An 18,845-nucleotide genomic window follows, 5' to 3' on the forward strand; every position below is an offset into this window, starting at 1 on the left:
TACTTTCTGTCTCCATAGATTTGCCTCTTCTGGACATTTTGTATTCATGGACTCCTACAACCTGTGGTCTTTTTTTCCCATTAAAAATGTAACGTGGAGCACCTGGGTGGCTCAGTCATTTAAGCGTCTGGGTCTTGATTTTTGTCTCAAGTCATGATCTCATGGTTGTGAGATCGAGCCCGCTTCAGGCTCTGCACTGGTGTGGTGCCTGCTTGAGATTCTCTCTCTCTCCCCCCCCGTCTGCCCCACCCCTATGTGCATCGAGTACATTAAGTGCATTAAGTGTACATTATTGTACAACCATTTCTACCATCCATTTCCAGAACTTTCTCATCTTCCCAAACTGAAACACTATATCCATTCAACACTAACTCCCCATTAACCTCCCTGCTGCTCCTGGCAGCCACCCTTCTGCTTTCTGAGTCTATGAATTTGACTATTCTAGATACCTCACGTAAGTGCAGTCATACAGTATTTGTCCTTTTTTTTTTTTTAATGTTTATTTTTGAGAGAGAGAGAGAGAGAGCAGGCGAGCAGGGGAGGAGCAGAGAGAGGAGACAGAGGATCTGAAGCAGGCTCCACGGTATCAGCTTAGAGCCCAATGTGGGGCTCGAACCCACAGACTGTGAGAAGTCCTGAGCTCACAGACCTGAGCTGAAGTCAGACACGTAACCGACCGAGCCACAGTATTTGTCCTTTTATGTTTTGCTTCTTTCACTTGGCATAATGTTTTCTAAGTTCATCCATGTTGAAACACATATCAGAATTTTGTTCCTTTGTATTGCCAGATATTATTCCATTGTATGGATATGCCATATTTTGTTTATCTTTTTCTCACTCAGTAGACGTTTGGGCGGTTTCAACTTTTTGGCTGTTACATTAATGCTGTCATGAACATTCATGTACAGGTTTTTGTGTGGACATACGTTTTCATGTCTCTTGGGTGTGTATGCCTATGAGGAGAATTGCTGGGGTGGGTGGCTTTTTTCTTTGAGATGTTTCTTTAAGTGGAGTCCTAAAGAGAGTATTAGGTCAAAGGATTAGAATCTTTTACAGCATACCCCTTGATAGCTATTGTCCAAGTTGTTTTTCCAAAGAGTTCTTAAGTGTATGCTACCTTCAAGAACCTATGTTCTGGTTTCACATCAACCTTCCTAGCAGTGCGTGTTATTCTTTTAACGGTGTGTTAATTTAAGAGTAAGAATTTAACTTTATTGTTTTACCGGGGCTGTTTTTTATTAGCCGCTATGCCTCCCAAGACAAGGCCTCCAGATGGTAAGACTAGCTTATAGTTGAGCCTTACTCTGCTGGGTTGCCTTTGACTGCTCCCCACAAATGCTTTGACTGCAGGGAGAGTGTTTCTCTTTACCTAGTTCTGAAGGACAGCGCTTTGCAGGAGTTAGTCAAAGCACTCTGGCTTTACTGAGCACAGCAGGAGTGAGCCCGGGGGAACTTTGGGGAGTCTTTCTCCCAGCTTGGGCTTGGAATTTTGTAATCGCTCTTTGAGGCAGAAAGGAGACCTTCCTTTTTAGTTTGGTTCAGGATGATGCCTGTGGTCTCTGGCTGGTCTAGTAGGCCGATTGGTGCCTGGCCAACAGAGTGCAGCCCTGTCACGGTCCCTCTAGGAGGGACTTAGGGTGGCCTCCTCAGCCTCTGCCTTGAAGACTGTTACCCCCGCCTCTGCCCTCTGCACGCGAATTCGGTCTTCCCCCAGGTCCAGGGCGCGGAAGGCGTGTGTTTAGAGTTGTAGTTCATATTCCCCACACTCTCCCTGTGTGCTGGGTTCCCCATCTGGTGTTTTGTATCAGTCACTCTAATCTTCACGACCACTCCGCCGAGGCGTAGCAACTCTTTGGCCCCCTTTCATGGCAGACCGAACTGTGGTTCAGAGAGTTTAAGACCTGTGCCCAGGGTCGAATGACCCAGGACTGACGCCTACAACACCAAATTCACAGCCATGCCCTTGACCAAATGCCCTTCCTGTCTCCGCTTTTCCACGGAGCCGGTCTGGTAACCTGCCCCTGCTTCCTGCCGGCAGTCTCTGCGCTCCAGTACAGCCCCCATGCTGCTACCGGGGGGGGGGTCTGTGTCAAACGCAAATATTCTTGTCACTCGGGTTGGAAAGGCCCGTCCGTTGCCTCCTGCGGAAAGCGCACACTCCTTACAGAAAATGAAAGGGCTCTCCCAGCTGGCCTCCTGTCACTGCTTCCCTTCACCACAGCCCGGCGTTGCCGTCCTCACATCTCTGCTCGCTGGTGCTGCGGGCGAGGACCCTTCCTCCTCCTCCAGATTCCTGCCGTTTCCTTTCACAGGCCCTTCCTCCCCTCTCTCCAGCGTGATTAACTATTCCCCCAGTCATCTGTTGCCCATCAGTCTTCCTATTTTCCTCCCTCCCGCACACTCCTGTTGGAACACTCCCCACATTCTGTACTGGCTGCTTATTTGCAAGTCTCCTGCCTGGTGACCTCCTTAAGGGCAGGGGCTCCGTCTTGCTTATTTTTCTGTCCCACTCCAGCACAGTGCCTGGCGGGGGGAGGCCTCTCAGTTAAAGTTTTTGAATTAAACTGAGAAGCCTTAGGGTGGCCTTGCATGTTCCCGCTCCCCGAGGGCTGGCATTCAGTCTCCTCGAGGACGTCGGCCTCCATAATCAGGAGTCGCTGAGCACGGGCGCTGCCCAGGGAGTGAAATTTGCAGGCGCGCCCGTCTGCTCTCAGGGTGCACGGCCCCTTGAGAGGCACTCTGGGGAAGAAGGAATCAGCAGCATATCTGCTCTGCTTTAAGGCAGCTCTAACCTTAGCACCAGCTCCCCGGGGACCTTTTATCTTCCCCGTGGTCCACTGGCCCACCTGCCTGGCTGTCACGAGAGCAAACTGCTGGGCTGGCTGGGCTGGGCCCAGCCCACTACCACACCCTCCTCCTGGCCCCCGGCCTGGCCCTGGCCCTGGCCCCTGCAGAGACCTCTCCTCCCCCCAGTTGCCCACTGCCACCCCGGCCCTCAATCCGTGTCTTCCCCCAGCTCCTCTCTCGCACACTCGTTTACTCCACACATAAAATATTCCAGTAAGTACAAAGAAGAGAGCACATCAAACCAGTGGCTCTGCTTCTAGAGAACACACCCCGAATGCATTTTAAAATCTGTGGATCCCTCTCAAGGGAATTCCAGTTAAAAAAGAACTTGGATCAGCAGCCCCGGGCCTGTGTGGCTAACAAGCTTCTATTTTCTCTGTTGTTTGGCTGGCCTGAAGGACTCCTTTGTTTGGGGAGTGGGAGCATGTGGTGTCCTAATTAGGCCAGGGCGTGGAATTGTGGCTCAGACAGAGCTGCCCTTTGGAATTGAGCTCTGCAGACAGGAGAAGAAGTTCGGGATGTTGTGGGTCTGTCCATCTTTAAAGAAAACAGATCAAAAAGAAGGGAAAACTAAACGCAGTGTGGTATTCTGGATTGGATTGCGGACAGAAAGGGGCATGAGTGGAAAACTGGAGAAATCCAAGTCTGGTCTGGAGTTTCGTTAATAGTGCTGTGCCAGTGGTAATTTGTAGTTTTGATAAATGGACAGCGGTTATGTAAGAGGTTAATATTCGCAGAAACCAAGAGAAGGGCATATAGGGACTGTATAATCTCTGCAACTTTTCAGGAAAGATAAGATTATTCCCATGTTAAAAGTTTATTTAAAAATTTAAAAAAGAAGGGAAAAAACGGATCCAGCAGCTAATTGGACTTGACCTTTCTTTTATCAGCACTCTGTTTTACATTTCAGACCCCAGGAGTCTTTTAAGCCCTCATCTGTGTGGTCAGGAGGGTTCCTGCATCCAGGAACTCCTGAGGCCACAGGCTTTTCTTTGCCCCACCGTCCTCTGTTTGGGGATGAGTCCAAGTCCAAGGTGCGGTCTACCAGGAAGACCTGGGTCATGACAGTGCTGCTACCTGCCAGCTGTGCACTGTTGGACTAGTCACCAACCTGGGCTTGATGATACTCTTCACCTGTCAGAATGGGGCTACCCTGCCTGGAGGGGGAGGGGAGGGTTAAATAAGGGAACACAAGTGAAGAACCTGGCCCAAATAGAATGTTGTGCCTGGTAGACTTTGGATTTCTTTCTTTTTTCTTTTCTTTCTTCCTTTTTTTTGGGGGGGGGTGATAGAAATGAGAGCTGGTTTCCTTGAAGACTTGAGAGCAGTATTTCAGTGCTGGCTTTGAGGGCAAGAAGCTGTCATTGGGAAGCTAGCAGCAACATTGTACCCCCCCCCCCATATCTCCCTCCCCATGCCCCATTTCTAGAAGTCCAGGAAATGTGATACCTGTTTTGAGTAACTCATGGGGAATCTTCTTATTGGATGGCCTCTCACACCTCTTGGAGTTTTAACATTTGGCTTCCTCAGGAAATTGTGCCGTGGCTATTTCTTTACCTTGCTGATGGGCCATGCTGTTTGGGGGCTTCCTTCTGGAACAGGAGCCCCTTGTGGCTTCTGGGCATGGAGGTCTCCTGGCTCAGAAACTCGGAAAACAGGAAGGCTGGAGATCCTAGTATGATCCTAGGGCACTGAATCTGCTGGGCACAGCCTGTGGATAGCTATTTACCTGTAGGTGGCACTGGTGACACAGGAATGCTGAAGGAAGGGGCGCCCAGGGGAATGTTAGCAGAATCCCTTTCACAGAAGCTGCAGTAATAATGAAAGCTGGGGCGCCTGGGTGGCTCAGTCAGTTGAGTGTCTGACTTCGGCTCCGGTCATGATCTCGCGGTTCATGAGTTTGAGCCCCACATCAGGCACACTGCTATCAGTTCAGAGCCCACTTCACATCCTCTGTCTCCCTCTCTCTCTCTCTCTCTGCCCCTCCCTGTGCTCACTCTCTCTCTCTCTCTCTCTTTTTCTGTCTCTCAAAAATAAACATTTAATGGGGCACCTGGGTGGTGTAGTCGGTTAAGCGTCCGACTTCAGCCAGGTCACGATCTCGCGGTCTGTGAGTTCGAGCCCCACGTCGGGCTCTGGGCTGATAGCTCGGAGCCTGGAGCCTGTTTCCGATTCTGTGTCTCCCTCTCTGTCTGCCCCTCCCCCGTTCATGCTCTGTCTCTCTCTGTCCCAAAAATAAAAAAAAAAAAAAAAGTTGGGAAAAAAAAACATTTAAAAAAATAATAAAAGCAATAGCCATTATCACGGCTTGTGGAGGAATGAAAGTCTGTATCCTAGGCTCTGTCCAGTGCTTTGTATGTGTTGTTTAGTCTCATAACAACTGTTGTGAGAAGTGCTGTTACTGGTATAGCACTTTATCGATGACAGAAAGGCTTGGACAGGTCAAATTACTGCCCTGCGGTCACACAGTAAATGGCAGAACCAGGATTCACCAAAGTCTGAGTTCAAACCCCCTGTTCACTCTCCACTCTGCACTATCATGGCCCATTTCTCCTGATTCAGAGTCCAAAGGGAGAACACAGAAACAGCTGGGAACCTAGTTCCACTTTTGCCAGACTGCCCAGGACCTATCACCCAGGGGCCTTGGAAGGATTTACAGTAATCATCTTACTTCTAAAAGGCCCTCATCGGGGCGTCTGGGTGGCGCAGTCGGTTAAGCGTCCGACTTCAGCCAGGTCACGATCTCGCGGTCCGTGAGTTCGAGCCCCGCGTCGGGCTCTGAGCCATCATCAGGCTCTGAGCTGATGGCTCAGAGCCTGGAACCTATTTCCGATTCTGTGTCTCCCTCTCTCTCTGCCCCTCCCCCGTTCATGCTCTGTCTCTCTCTGTCCCAAAAATAAATAAAAACGTTGAAAAAAAAAATTAAAAAAAAAAATTAAAGGCCCTCCTCAGCATAAGGTTGGGCCTTCCTGAGGAACTGAAGATGCCCTGCCTTCATGCAGCTTCGGGTTTAGATATGGAGCCAAGAATATATTTATGGCTCATCAAGCCAGTGAGATTGGAAGAAACTCAGAATGCTAGCGTTAGAATGGTTTTGAAAGCTCATCCTTGCATAGACTATGCCTTCAAGTGCTGGGAAGCTCCTCTCAGGGCATCACTTGGGGATGGCATGAAAGGGGCTCTGGAAAGGTTATGGGATTGGAGCGAGTTAGCTGGTGTGAAGGCTTTACAACCAGGGAAGTCTAAGGTGATTTCTTCAGGGCTGGAGGCAGAGATACAAGGCCCCCTGGATTGCAGAGTCCTCTGGATTCTGGTGTACTTCTTGCTTTTACACCCTCCCCGGCCCCGCCCAGCAGGTAACCTACTTTTCCGTGCAGTGAGTACTCAGATGGGTCTTCTCTTCAGCTTTGTTTGTTCTTACAGCATATGATCAGGTTTTGTAAAAGTGTGTGTTAGCCCAAGAATGCCCATTTTCACCAGCTTCTCTTCACCAAGGTACTGGAAGTGCTAGCCAGAGCAGTTAGGGAGGAAAAAGAAATAAAAAGCTTCCAAATGGGAAAGGAAGTAAAATTATCTCTGTTTGCAGATGGCATGACCTTGTATGTAGAAAAAAAAAACCCTAAAGACTTCATGGGGAAGAAAACACAACAAAAAACAACTAATAAACAGATTCAGCCAAATGGAAGGGTACAAAATCAACACTCAAGAGCCAGCTGTTTCTATACAATGAACAATCTAAAAAGGAAATTCAGAAAATCCATTTATAATAACGTCAACAAGAATAAAATCCTTAGGAATTATCAAAGAGGCAAAGTCTTGTACACAAAAACTACAGAACATTGTTAAGAGAAATTAAAGAAAACATAAATACATAGAAAGACATCCCATATTCATGGATAGAAGACTTAATATTTTTAAGATGATAATTCTACCTAAAATGAGCTACAGATTCAATATGGCCCCAATCAAATTCCACCAACATTTTTTGCAGGAATAGAAAAATCCATCCTAAAATTCTTATGGAATCTCAAGGGATTCTAAATAATTAAAACAACCTTGAAAAGGAAAGGCATTTGGAGGACTCACACTTCCTGATTCCAAAACTCACTGTCCTCAGAACAGTGAACAATGTGGTACTGGCATAAGGACAGACCTAGACCAATGGAATAGAATGGAGAGCCCAGAAATTAACCCTCTCACATGGTCAATTGATTTTTGACGAGGGTGCCAAGACCTTTCAGTAGAGAAAGGACAGTCTTTTCAACAGATGGTGCTGGGAAAACTGGATATCCACTGACACAAGACTGAAGTTGGACCTTTACCTTATTCTATAGGAAAATTCAAATATGTCAAAGACATAAGCATAGAGGTAAAACTACAAAAGTCTTAGAAGAAAACACAGGGAAATAGCTTCATGACATTGGATTTAGCAGTGATTTCTTGGCTATCACACCCAAAGCATAGGCAACAAAAGAAAAAAGTAGGTGAATTGGACTTAATCAAAATTAGGAACTATGGGGCATCAAAGGACATTTTCAAGAGAGTGAAAAGACAGCCTGTAATGCCTTGGTGGCTCTATCGGTTAATCCAGTTTTGGCTCAGGTCATGATCTCACAGTCCTTGAGTTCGAGCCCCGCATCAGGCTCTTGTGCTGACAGCTCAGAGCCTACAGCCTGCTTCAGATTGTATCTCCCTCTCTCTTTGCCCCTCCCCAACTTGTGCTCTATTTCTCTCTCAAAAATAAATAAGTGTTAAAAAAAAAAAAAGCAAAGAAAAGACAGCCTATAGAATGGAAGACAATATTTGAAAAAATATACATCTGATAAAGGATTAATATCCAGAATATGTAAAGAGCTTATGCAACTCACCAAGATGACATGACCTTATGTGTAGAAAACCCTAAAGATTTCGTGAAGAAAGAAAGAAAAAAAAAAAAAACTCTCAGAACCCATAAACAGATTTAGCAAAACTGCCTAACTCAAAAATTGGCTCAAATAGACATTCATCCAAAGAAGGTATACAAATGGCCGGTAAACATGTGAAAAGGTGCTTAACATCACTAAGTCACTAGAAAGTGCAAATCAGAACCACGATGAGACATAAAATAACAGGTGTTGGCGAGGACATGGAGAAGTTGGAACCCTTGTCCGTTGCTGGTGGGAATGTAAAATGATGCAGCCTCTGTGGAACACAATTTGGCAGTTCTTAAAACATTAAACATAGAATTACCATATGATCCGTAATTCCACTTCCGGGTATATACCCCAAAGAATAGAAAGAAGGGACTCAAACAGCTGTCTGCACACCCATGTTCTTAGCAGCATTCACAGTAGCCAAAAGGTGGGAGCAACCCATGTGTCCATCCACAGGCGAAGAGATACCCAAAGTGGGGTATATTCATGCAACAGAATATTACTCAGCCTTAAAAAGGAATGAAATTCTGATAACCTGCTACAATGCAGAATAGCCTTGAGAACATTATGCCAAGTGAAATAAGCCAGACACAAAAAGAGAAACAGTGGATGCTTCCACTTCTCCGAGGTTCCTAGAGTCCTCACATTCGCGGAGAGAGAAAGCAGAATGATGCTTGCCAGGGGCTGTGGGGAGGGGAGTGAGCAGACAGTGTTGAATGGAGACAGTTTCAGTTTGGGAAGATGAGGTTCTGTGGGTGGACGGTGGTGGTGATGGTTGCACAGCAGTGGGAAATGTACTTCGTGCCGCTGATCTGCACACTTTCAAAAGGCTAAAACGGTGAATTTGATGTTCTGTGTATTTTACCACAATAAAAAGAAAACCCCACTATTACCAAAAAAGAAGAAAAAGGACACATCGGCCAACATACTGTCAGAATGGGGTGAGCGGCGAGGAGCGTGAGGGTCAGAGATCACGCCGGCCTGTTGGCTCACTTGTCAGGAAAGCTAACGCCCAGAGAAGAAACGGGAGTAAGTAGTCCCGGGAGCTCAGCATCCACAGAGGCCGAGCCAGGATCACTTGACTCCTTGTCCTCCTGTGGGCCAGGAGCTTCGTGAGGGCAGACTCTAGGCTGTGTTGCCTTCCTCTGTGTCCCCAGTGTCCAGCATTGGTAGCTGTATAGTACATTTGTGGCGGCTGGATGACTCTGTTGGCTCTCCTTCCCCTGAGTTAGTGTTCTCAGCCCTGGCTGTATGATGAGCCACCCGGGGGGGAGCTGTTAAAACATGTCAGTACCTGGCTTTGTGCCCGAAAGGTTCGGATCTGAAGGTGTGGACTGGGACCACGGCAGGAATATTTGTAAAAAGCTTCTGGGTAATTCTAACTTGCAGCCACGTTTGGGAAGCACTGTCCTACCTCCTGCCCTCTTTGGAGCTCTCTCACTGGGGTGTGTGAGAGAGAGGCGTGGTCGTCTCTCTGGGGCCGTCACACGGTCACTGGCTGGTTCTTTCTGGTTTATCTCGTCAACGTTTGTGTTCTGCTTAAAGAAGCTGCTGTTGTCTGTCACAGTGTGTGCGCAGGGTGCCATTAATTTCCTCCCGGCTCCTTGGCACCAGGGCACAGGTATCAAAGCCACTCAGAGGGCTGTGGTTGTCCTCTTACAGCTCAGACTGGACTGTACCTTAACCGACTGCCTGTCTGACTCTCCAGAGGCCTCTCCCATTATACTGACCTCTGAAGGTAGGGTCTTCGTCATCTTCAAGTGCAGTGCATGGCACGACTCGGGCTCTGCCAATCTAGAGCGAAGGGCACGGGCACCGTGGGGTTTTATTTTGCCTTAAAGTTACAGAGAAAGCTGCCTCACAATAGTCTACAGGCTGACCAGACATACTTTGTATACCTTCTTCTTGTCCTGTTACCTTCCTTTAGAGGGGTGTGAGAGGAGCAGGGACAGCTGTCATAGAAAAGGACATCCTATAAAATAGGGATGAGTATTTGGAATTCATTCTCTTGTCTCTCCGGTGGATGGGGAGCAGCTGCAATTAACATTCACAAAGCATGTTAGGAATTTGAAGCAATAGACAATAATGGCTCTGTGTAGAATGTCAGGATTGATTTTTCTTTCCACCCGACTGGTATATGCCAACCTGCCTCACTAGCATGTAGTAATCGAGAAGGTTCATCTCCTATTATTGGTGCATATTATCAGAGGAGCTTCCTGCCCACCCCAACCCCCTTTTCTTCTTCCTCAATACCTGGCATGAAAGAACCCTGAATCATGTTCCTTTGTGCCAGTGCCTCTGGGCTGCGACCCACACTCTTGATTGTTGGGGAGGTAGATAATTTGGCTATTTTTTCTCCATTCTCACCAAAAGGATGTTGCTGAATGCAAAATGCTAAAGCCAGCCCTCTTTTGCCTTCTGGTGCTAGCTGCTCTGAAGTCACTATATTTAACATCAAAGTGTAGACAGCAGCAGCCAAGAAACCAAGCCACTGGATTGTGAGGCTCCTCCCAGCAGGACCGCCTGGGATTTCAGACTGTGGGGGTGGGGGTGGGGGTACAGAAATACCAAGCCTGAGAGAACACGATCATTGCCTTCAGGGTCTAGGCTTCAGGGCATCCTGGCTCCCAGCTCCCACCTGGCTGGAGGCAGCCTTTTGTGAATGGAGAAAATGCCTTGTCAATAGCTTTAGGATAATATACTGTCTTGCACTGAAGGTTTAATGGGAGCTGTGTTTGCTTCTGCGCAGCTCTGCCCATCCCAGCCCTGCCCTGGCCGTCCCAGCTCTGCCCTGGCCTTCCCAGCCCTGCCCTGGCCTTCCCAGCCCTGCCCTGGCCTTCCCAGCTCTGCCCTGGCCTTCCCAGCCCTGCCCTGGCCTCCCAGCCCTGCCCTGCCCAGTCCTGCCCTACCCTGCCCAGCTCTGCCCTGCCCGATCCAGTCCTGCCCAGTCCTGTTCAGCCCTGCGCAGCCCTGCTCAACCCTGCCTTGCCCAGCCCAGCTCTATCCTGCCCTGCCCTGCCCTGCTGAGCCCAGACCTGGTCTGCTCTGCCCTGCTCTGCCCTGCTGAGCCCAGCCCTGGTCTGCCCTGCCCCGCTCAGCCCAGCCCAGCCCTGCTCTGCCCTGCCTTGCCCAGCCCAGCCCAGCCCTGCTCTGCCCTGCCCAGCCCTGCCCTGCCCTGCTTTGCTCATCCCAGCCCTGCCCTTCCTGCTCAGCCTTGCCCTGCCTAGACCTGCCCTACCTAGCCCTGCTCTGCCCTGCCCAGCCCCAGCGCAGCCCTGCCCTGCCTGGTCTTGCCCAGTTCAGCCCCTGGCCATTAGCATATCACCAGAGAACTCTGAAAGGTTAGCGTTTGCAGCCAGGGTCACTGGTGTTTTGATCTTTATCCGTCCCCAGGGCTGGCTGATGGGAATGACTTGCCCCATCGCTCCCTGGAGCGTTGTGTTTCTGCTGTTGCACCAGGATTTATCTTAGGTTTTGACGATTTACGTGACAAAAGAAATGAGATTGAATTTTGCTTCCTCTGGCCCGGGGACAGGACTGAGTGAGGGAGCACGCTTTGAGTGGCTGCAGTTCCAGGGGCAATCAGATACAACTTTGTTCCCATTGCTGGGAATTCTTTTATGAGCAGAGAAAAATAAGAACTGATTTGAGCTCCTTTGTCAGCCCTACTTCCCTCGTCTGTTTCAGCAGAGCCAAATACCCACGGTTGTATTTATGTGGCATTTCCAGCAAAATGAAAAGAAAGCAGCATTCTTTTTGGGTTGGTTCTTTATAATCAAAACGAGTATATATCTTTTAGCTTGGAAACTCAGAATCCCAGTAATTGAATAGAATGCGCTACCCGGAGGATAAGTTATCATGCCTTTGAACCCCTTCCCGGTATTATTAGAGGAAGGGAGCGGGTGAATATAAGGTTAATGGATTCTGCTGCTAAACCGAACTTGGAAATGAGGTTTCATTGATTTAATATTTCCTCTATTAAGCCTCCCAAGACAGTGTCCCTATGGCCCTACCAAAGTGCAGTCACAGACTTTCTTCCTCATGAGCGTCTGTGCCGCAGCCGGTGCTGTGACAGGGACGGATGACCAGCTCGGAGTGGCCGTTTGGCCAGCTGGCCTCTCCCTTGGCCGGCTGAGAAGGGTTGGAAGCCCGGGCCTGCGGGCAGAGTGGCTTTTTTGGGATTGGTCTCCTCTTGAGCATGTGCTCTGCACTCACGGCCACAGACGCTCCCCTGTTGTGTGAGACCTTGGGGGGAGTCACATCGTCTGGGAGTGGACACCTTGAAGGGGAGGGCCGTTCAGAGACAGCTGAGCGTGGCAGGGAGAGCAGAGGGCCAGAGGCGCGAATCATTTCACTCACACAGTTACCGGCTCCAGGACCTGGCTGTGGCCTTCCGCCTCGGGCTGATGCGCAGTGCCAAGGGGACACGCTGCTGGGTGATTCCCAGATGCTGCCTCATGCCTGTCCCCTCTGCCTTCCTGTAGCCTCTTTTCTCTAGTCTTTTTCTAGTTCTTAGTCTTTTTCTCTAGGCTAAGCTGACCGGTGCTTCAGGCCATTCTTCCTGGGGACCTGCCCCTACCCTTCCCACGGTGGCTGTTGTCTGTCCCCACCCTCACCCTCCAGGTAGCTCTCCTGCTGTGGCTGCTCTTTTCCACACGCAGGCGGTGGACAGGGCAGGGGAGCAGCGTGTCGGGGACCTGTCTGCCTCCAGTGAGTCTCCGACACGGGTTCTCACCCCTGCCTCTCCCTCTCCACACACACTTTTTTTCTTATGGGCACACACCAGATACTCCCTCTGTCCCTGCCAGCCTGGCACCATCGTGGACTTTGGTTAAGGGTTCCTCAGATCTCGGAGCCTTCCCAGCACCCTGCCCAGTCCGCTGCAGGCCCAGCATTCGCCTGAGACACAGAGCCGCCTCATTTATGGGCGCGCTTGCTTGTTTCCACGGGTCTTTGGGTGTTAAGGTTGATGAATAAAGAGGGTGGAAAAGTTGGGGATGTGTCAGTTTTGGCAAAAATTAAAACAATGGGGCACTTACATGCAGACTGAAGCTGTTGCACAAATGTCTTGAGCAGTAGCTACATTTTTGGAGTATATTGTCACTGCTTATAAGTACAGCCTTTGTTTGGATGTGTGAGTTCTAGTATGTTATGTAAAAACAAGTGTCACTTCCCCAGAGCTGCATCCAGTAAAACAAGGACAATTTCAGCACGTACAGAGGTCGTTTGTTTTCTTATCTATCAGTGGAAGTGTGGGTTGTATGAAGAAAATGGTGGTGATGTTATCCCTCTCATGAACTGTACAGGTAGGATGGGGCACGTTTAGAATTTGTCTAAGCTACGACCCCAGATCCAAAGTCCAGCTTTCCTAGGGGCACCTGGGTGGCTCAGTAGGTTGAGCGCTGGACTCTTGGTTTCTGCTCAGGTCACCATCTTGTGGTTTCATGGATTCGAGCTCCGCGTCGGGCTCTGCACTGGCAGCACAGAGCCTGCTTGGGATATTCTCTCTCTCTCTCTCTCTCTCCCTGCCCCTCCCCCACTTCTGCTGTCTCTGTCTCTCTCAAAATAAATAAACTTAAAAAAAAAGTCCAGCTTTACTAGCAGGTGGGGCGGGATCATGCAACTTTGTAGGCTTTGGAGACAAGCAACCTGAGATTGGATGCCGGTACCCCCAGTCCCAATGATGAGATCCCAGACAAGTACCCAGCCTTTCTGAGCCTGTTTCCTTCCTTTTCAACGCAGGAGGGAATAATACCTACCTTAGGGGGGTTGTGAGTGTTTTCATTTAATTTTTGAAACTTAATTGTGTCGAAATACACGTAACGTGAAGATTACCATCTTAACCATTTTTTGAAGTGTTCCGTGCGTTCACATTGTCACGCAGCCAATCTCCGGGACTTTCCATCTTGCAACACTCAGGGCCAGATCTCTCTCTGGATGCTCCCTTGTGAAAATAGCACCCTTAGAACTGCTCTGTCGGCCCAGCCCATGTGCTTGGGAGGGGGGTGTGGTGGTTCCAGCCCCTTCGTGTTTCCTGCCAGGGCCCCCTGATTCTGGGAAAAATGTAAATCCGTTTTCTCTCTGACTTTACAGAAAAGGCAACAGATGGCTCCCTGCAAAGCGAAGACTGGACGTTGAACATGGAGATCTGCGACATTATCAATGAGACGGAGGAAGGGTATGTGTCCCTCCCCCACCCCCACCTCATGTGAAACTTGTCCTGGGGGGTCACTCAAAGCCCGTCAGGGCTTAAGGGCGGCAGTGTTGTACTTTTTGTTTTGCTTTTCATCTGTTTGCTTTGGCATTTAATAAACTGACGCTCTGTCTTTCCTCCTGCCTCCACCACCCCCCACCAGCCCACCCCCCATCAGCAGCGCTTGCCTTAGAGCAGTGACGACCTCTTTTACTAACCTGCTTTGACTCACAAGTGAAACTGAAGTTGCTTGGGTACTTGGTCCCCCGTGGTTGTCACCTCCTCTGGTCCCTCCTCCCCGGCTCTGCCTCCCCTTCCCCCAGAGCGAGGCTGTCTCTGCCCTGCTCTGCCGGGCTGGACCCGCAAGAGGGAGAGAGGGCCCACGGTGTCCACAGAGGGAGGCAGGGAGTGGAAGTCCGCGTGAGGCACGGAGTGTCTCTTGCCCCACAGGCCACCCCCTCACATTCCTGTGCTGCCAGGTCGGTCCTTCTGGCTGTTCATGTCCTCTTCTAGCTGCATTCCAGCTGCATTCTGTTTACGCTTCTTCCCGATTTGTCTGTGTTTGGCCCTCTGTCCACACCGTAAAAGATGGTATTTGCCGTAGCCCTCTCCAGCCCTCCCTAGAGTGATGAGGAGGACCGTCCGGACTCCGGCTTACATCTTGGCTCTGGCCCTTGCGGCCTTGCCCTGTGTAAACCGGGGCTGAACAGATACTTGCTGAGTGACAGCCTCGTGCTGGGCCCCAGGGTGAGTGCCCAGGGCACAGCAGGGAGCAGGACAGACGCCCTTGAAGCCATTACGTGTTCACATTACATGGTCAGTTGGTGACAAGATTGGAGAGAAACGAAGCCGAGAGTTAGCCATTTTAAGTGGAAAAATCAAGGAGAGCCTCACTTGAGAAGGTGACGTTGAAGAAAGACTTGAAGGAGATGAGGGGGTGAGGTGTGAGGATGACACCAGGGAAGAACCTTCCAGACGGAGGGGACAGCAAGCATGGCAGTCCCAGGACAAAGGGCAGGTAGTAATGTTGGAGGAATCACAAGAGGTCCCTGGGGCCAGAGCGGAGAGAGCGAGGAGGGGTGAGGTCAGACTTGTCCCCATCCAAATAGTGTGGGCACCACGGGGCTCTGGCCTTGACGTGGAGGGAGGGGATTTGAGCAGAGAGGGGCATGGTCTAATACTCATTTTAAGGAGATCACTCTGGCTACCATGTTCAGAATGGTCTGGTCGAGCGTGGGAAGGACAGAGGGCAGAAAACGGGAAGCCAGTTAGAATAATACAATAACCCTGGTGTGGGGTGATGGTGACTTTGATCCAGAAGACCTTAGAGGAGGGAGAGAGAAATGGTCAGATTCAGAACATATTTAGAAGGTGGAGCCAGTGGAGTTTGTGAGGTGGATGGGGGCATGAGAGAAGAGCCAAGAAAACTCCACTGTTTTGGTGTTTATTAATGTTTTATTTATTTTTGAGAGACAGAGAGAGCGACAGAGGATCCTAAGCGGGCTCCACGCTGACCGCGGGGAGTCCGAGGCAGTGCAGGGCTCAAACTCATGAACCATGAGATCGCGACCTGAGCCAGAGTCGGATGCTTAACTAATTCACCCAGGCGCCCCCTCTCCAGTGTTTGGAACTGAGCTGCCATAAGGGGGAGCAGGCAGAGGGGCAGAGATCAGAAGGTCGGCTAAAATCCCGCAGATCTGAGCTGCCCGCTGGGTGCGGTGCTGCCGGGTCCTTGGCACAGAGGGGTATGGAGCTGGGGGCAGCGGCCTGCGCTGGAGGTGTGAGTTCGGTGCTGGGGTCTTCCGTGAACGATGGCATATTGCTGTTCCTAAGTGGCGGTGGTCAGTTTGGTGCCTGGCACACAGCCGAGTCACGGAGAGTTGTTGGGGACTGTGCATTTCTGATACTGGAGCTACTGCGCTCCTTTCTTCCTCTTGTCTCCCTCTCACGGCCTCCTTTGTCCGGTTGTCCAGCCACATTCATTGACCCCACAGGTGGAGGTACAGCCATTGCCAGGATGTCGAGATGAGTGTCCCTCACCGGGTGAGGGGCTCACCCGGTGGGGCCGGGCAGGCTGTGACCGAGGTGTGTGCCCTTTGCAGCAGACACAGAGGGGCAGGCTCCGGGCTGGACCTCAGTGGGGCAGGGAAAGCAGTGTGGCGTGTAGATCAGAGTGGCACGAAAGGGCAGTGTGCTGGGGACACGAGCGATCTGGACGAGCAGGGAAATAGTGGGGAGGGGGTGCCCCTTGGGGAGGGAGGGCTTGGCATGGCGCTTCAGGTCGGTCGGGTTGTAAAGAGCCGTATTCCTGTGTCATCCCTAGAGTCAGGCTGTAGCCTCCGGGTGCTCTACCTTTTGCCCTTTCCCTCTCGTCCCCTGACTGTCTTTCAGAAGACAAGCCTTCGCTCACAGTAAAAGTCTTTAGTGGACTGAACTCTGCGTGATAACCCGGTCCCTCTGCCACTCCGTTTGGGGCCCTCTCCCCTTGTCCTCATCCTTTAGCCCCACTGATCTTTTCAATTCCTTGAACTTCCCACTTGCAGTTCTCCACAAATGTGGGCATATATGAATATCTGTTAGAGTGGAGCTTCCTCCTTCCCAGGTCTAAGAGGTGGATCACCTTCCGTTCCCAACCCCTGAGTCCCCTTCTCCCACAGTGGCCCACGCTCCTGTTCCTGAAGTTTTGAGTGAGAGCCCTGGGCCTCATGGACGCCTGGGGATTTTCTGTCTTAGCCTCTGCAGTGAGGGGGCGTGTCAGATCTCTTCTGAATTGGGAGAAAAACTCTAAAAGGTCAGCTAATGGTCGGGCACCCCTTCAGCTCCTCCCTGCTTCAGGGCTTTGGTGCTGGTGTTCCTCTCCCTTTCATTGATTAGTTCTGGCACTCACTGGATCTCAGTTTGAATCTCATTTCCTTGACACCCCTCTCCTGATTTGGACAAGTGCCCTGTCTGTGATTTCACGGTACTGTGTGTTATACTACACCCCTCACCATTGAAACTTACATATTTGCCCGATGCTTGTTAGAGTGGCTATCCCCCCGCGGACCCCCCTCGACTGTGCGCTCCATGAGGGCAGGATTCTGTTTCACTGACCATTTTATCCCAACGCTAGCACAGTATACATACACATAATTGACTCTTGGCAAGCACTAGTTAAGGAAGCGAGTAAATGGATGGAGTCCCTAAGGGACTTGGTCTGATGAGGAATACAGAACATAATCCTAACACGGCGAGACCAGGGAAGCTGCATATGACTGAGAGAGACTAGAGCTGTGGCGGCTGGCTGGCCCTGGGGCTGTCAGCGCAAAGTTCTTGGAGGAGGTGACACCCAAGTGGAGTCTTACAGCAGATGAGGGCACCAGCCAGGTAAGGTGGGGGGATGGTGGGGGGGTGGGGCAGGGAGGTGGCCGCCCGGGCTGGTGGACAGTGTGTGCAGCATGCCCGTAGGAAGGGGAGTGTAGCGGGAGCCTGGAGCCACCTGCCTAGGCTGGAATTCTAGGTCCTCCACTCCCTTGCTGTGCACCCCTGTGTCTCACTGTCCTCATTTATAAAATGGGGGTGCCAGCAGTGCCTATCCCATGGGGTGGTTACAAGGATTAAAGGAGTAAATATTTGTGAAGTGTTTGGCCGTATATGTGTCCATATCCTGCTCTACATAGGAGTTTGCTCTTTATACACGTTAAAGACTCGCATTGGCGTGACTTCTTCACTTTTCATTTGTGGTGTTATCTGGCCGGTCCTTGGTAGTGATCTCTGTGGGTTTGCTGCCCTTACCCTGTCTGCCATTCTCTGAACACTTGCTGTGTATATGCCAGGCCCCCATGCCAAGCCCTGGATTGCACCGCTCGTGCACTCAGTCCCGCAACAACCCCAGAAGGTAGGGACAGCCTGTTTTAATGTGGAGGAAACTGAGGTCCAGAGTGGTTTGCTCACTTGCCAAAGGTCCCACAGCACAGCTAAAAGGGACAGAGGCCGGACGGAAGTGCAATCTGCCCCGGCTCCAGCCACCATAGTTCTGCCCACACATAGTTATTCAAAGCCACACCTCTGGCAGGTGGCGGTCCTGGTGGGTACAGAGTCGGTCACCGGCCCCACAGGCCCCTCCTTGGGCTTTCCCTAATGTCCAAGGCTGAGATCCCCTCCATCCCCAGGCCTTGTGTGGCAGTCCCCCATACCCTGAATCATCCATCGGCCATTAACCAGGAGCGCCTGACTGAATAATCTACCTGGGAATGTTTTAGACCCAGTTTACCAGGCCTCTCCCAGACCTTCCTAGTTAGGGCCCAGGTGTGTGGGTTTGAATCCCCAGGTGATTCTGACGCTGACCTGGGTCATTTTCATGACCACCTCTAGACCTTCCCTTGCTGATGGCATCTTCGTGCGCCAGCCTCTTAAGCTGGAGGGTGTGCGCAGGAATAACCACCTCCATGACTGCAGTAGACCACGATGGCAGCAGAAAGGCGGGGGGGGGGGGGGCAGGGCTGGAGGATGGGAGGGAGAGGAAGAGTCTGCCGTGGTGGAGGTGGGGTAGTCATGTCCTCCTGGGAGGGAGTAAGGAGCAAGCGGCTCAGAAGCAGCAGTTCTGGAGCCAAAGGCCAAGATGGGTTCAAGTATGACTGGAAAGAAGGGTTCTTACGAGTCTGGGGTGGAGGAGACCTTATGGGAGGCTGAAGATGGCCCAGAGGCCGGATCCTGAGGCCCTGGGTGCTGCCCTGAGGGGCCCCCCTTTCTGCTGAAGGCTGCCAGGGCGGTGGGGCATCTCACGGGGCCCTTCCCCCCCTCCTGCTCCTTTTCCCTGCTCCATCTTGGCTCTTGACTCTTCCTTCTCTCCTTTTTCCCTGTTTCCAGCTCCTTGCTGTCTAATCTGCCGCTGCTGCTTGAAACTTTGCAAT

The 18,845-nt window shown here is 50.9% G+C and overlaps 1 protein-coding gene across 5 annotated transcripts in view; it reads left to right on the top strand.

Annotated features, from left to right (window-relative positions):
- The window catches only part of TOM1L2 (target of myb1 like 2 membrane trafficking protein), a 120,761-nt gene that overhangs the window by 47,375 nt on the left and 54,541 nt on the right, over window positions 1–18,845 (top strand). For all 5 annotated transcript variants that reach the window (XM_006939908.4, XM_006939909.4, XM_003996345.5 and 2 more), the window contains exon 2: window positions 13,854–13,938. In XM_006939908.4, coding sequence (XP_006939970.1) covers window positions 13,854–13,938 — 85 coding nt within the window. The remainder of the gene's footprint in view (window positions 1–13,853; window positions 13,939–18,845) is intronic.

The sequence above is a fragment of the Felis catus genome, chromosome E1 (assembly GCF_018350175.1).
Source record: "Felis catus isolate Fca126 chromosome E1, F.catus_Fca126_mat1.0, whole genome shotgun sequence".
Lineage (NCBI taxonomy): Eukaryota > Metazoa > Chordata > Mammalia > Carnivora > Felidae > Felis > Felis catus.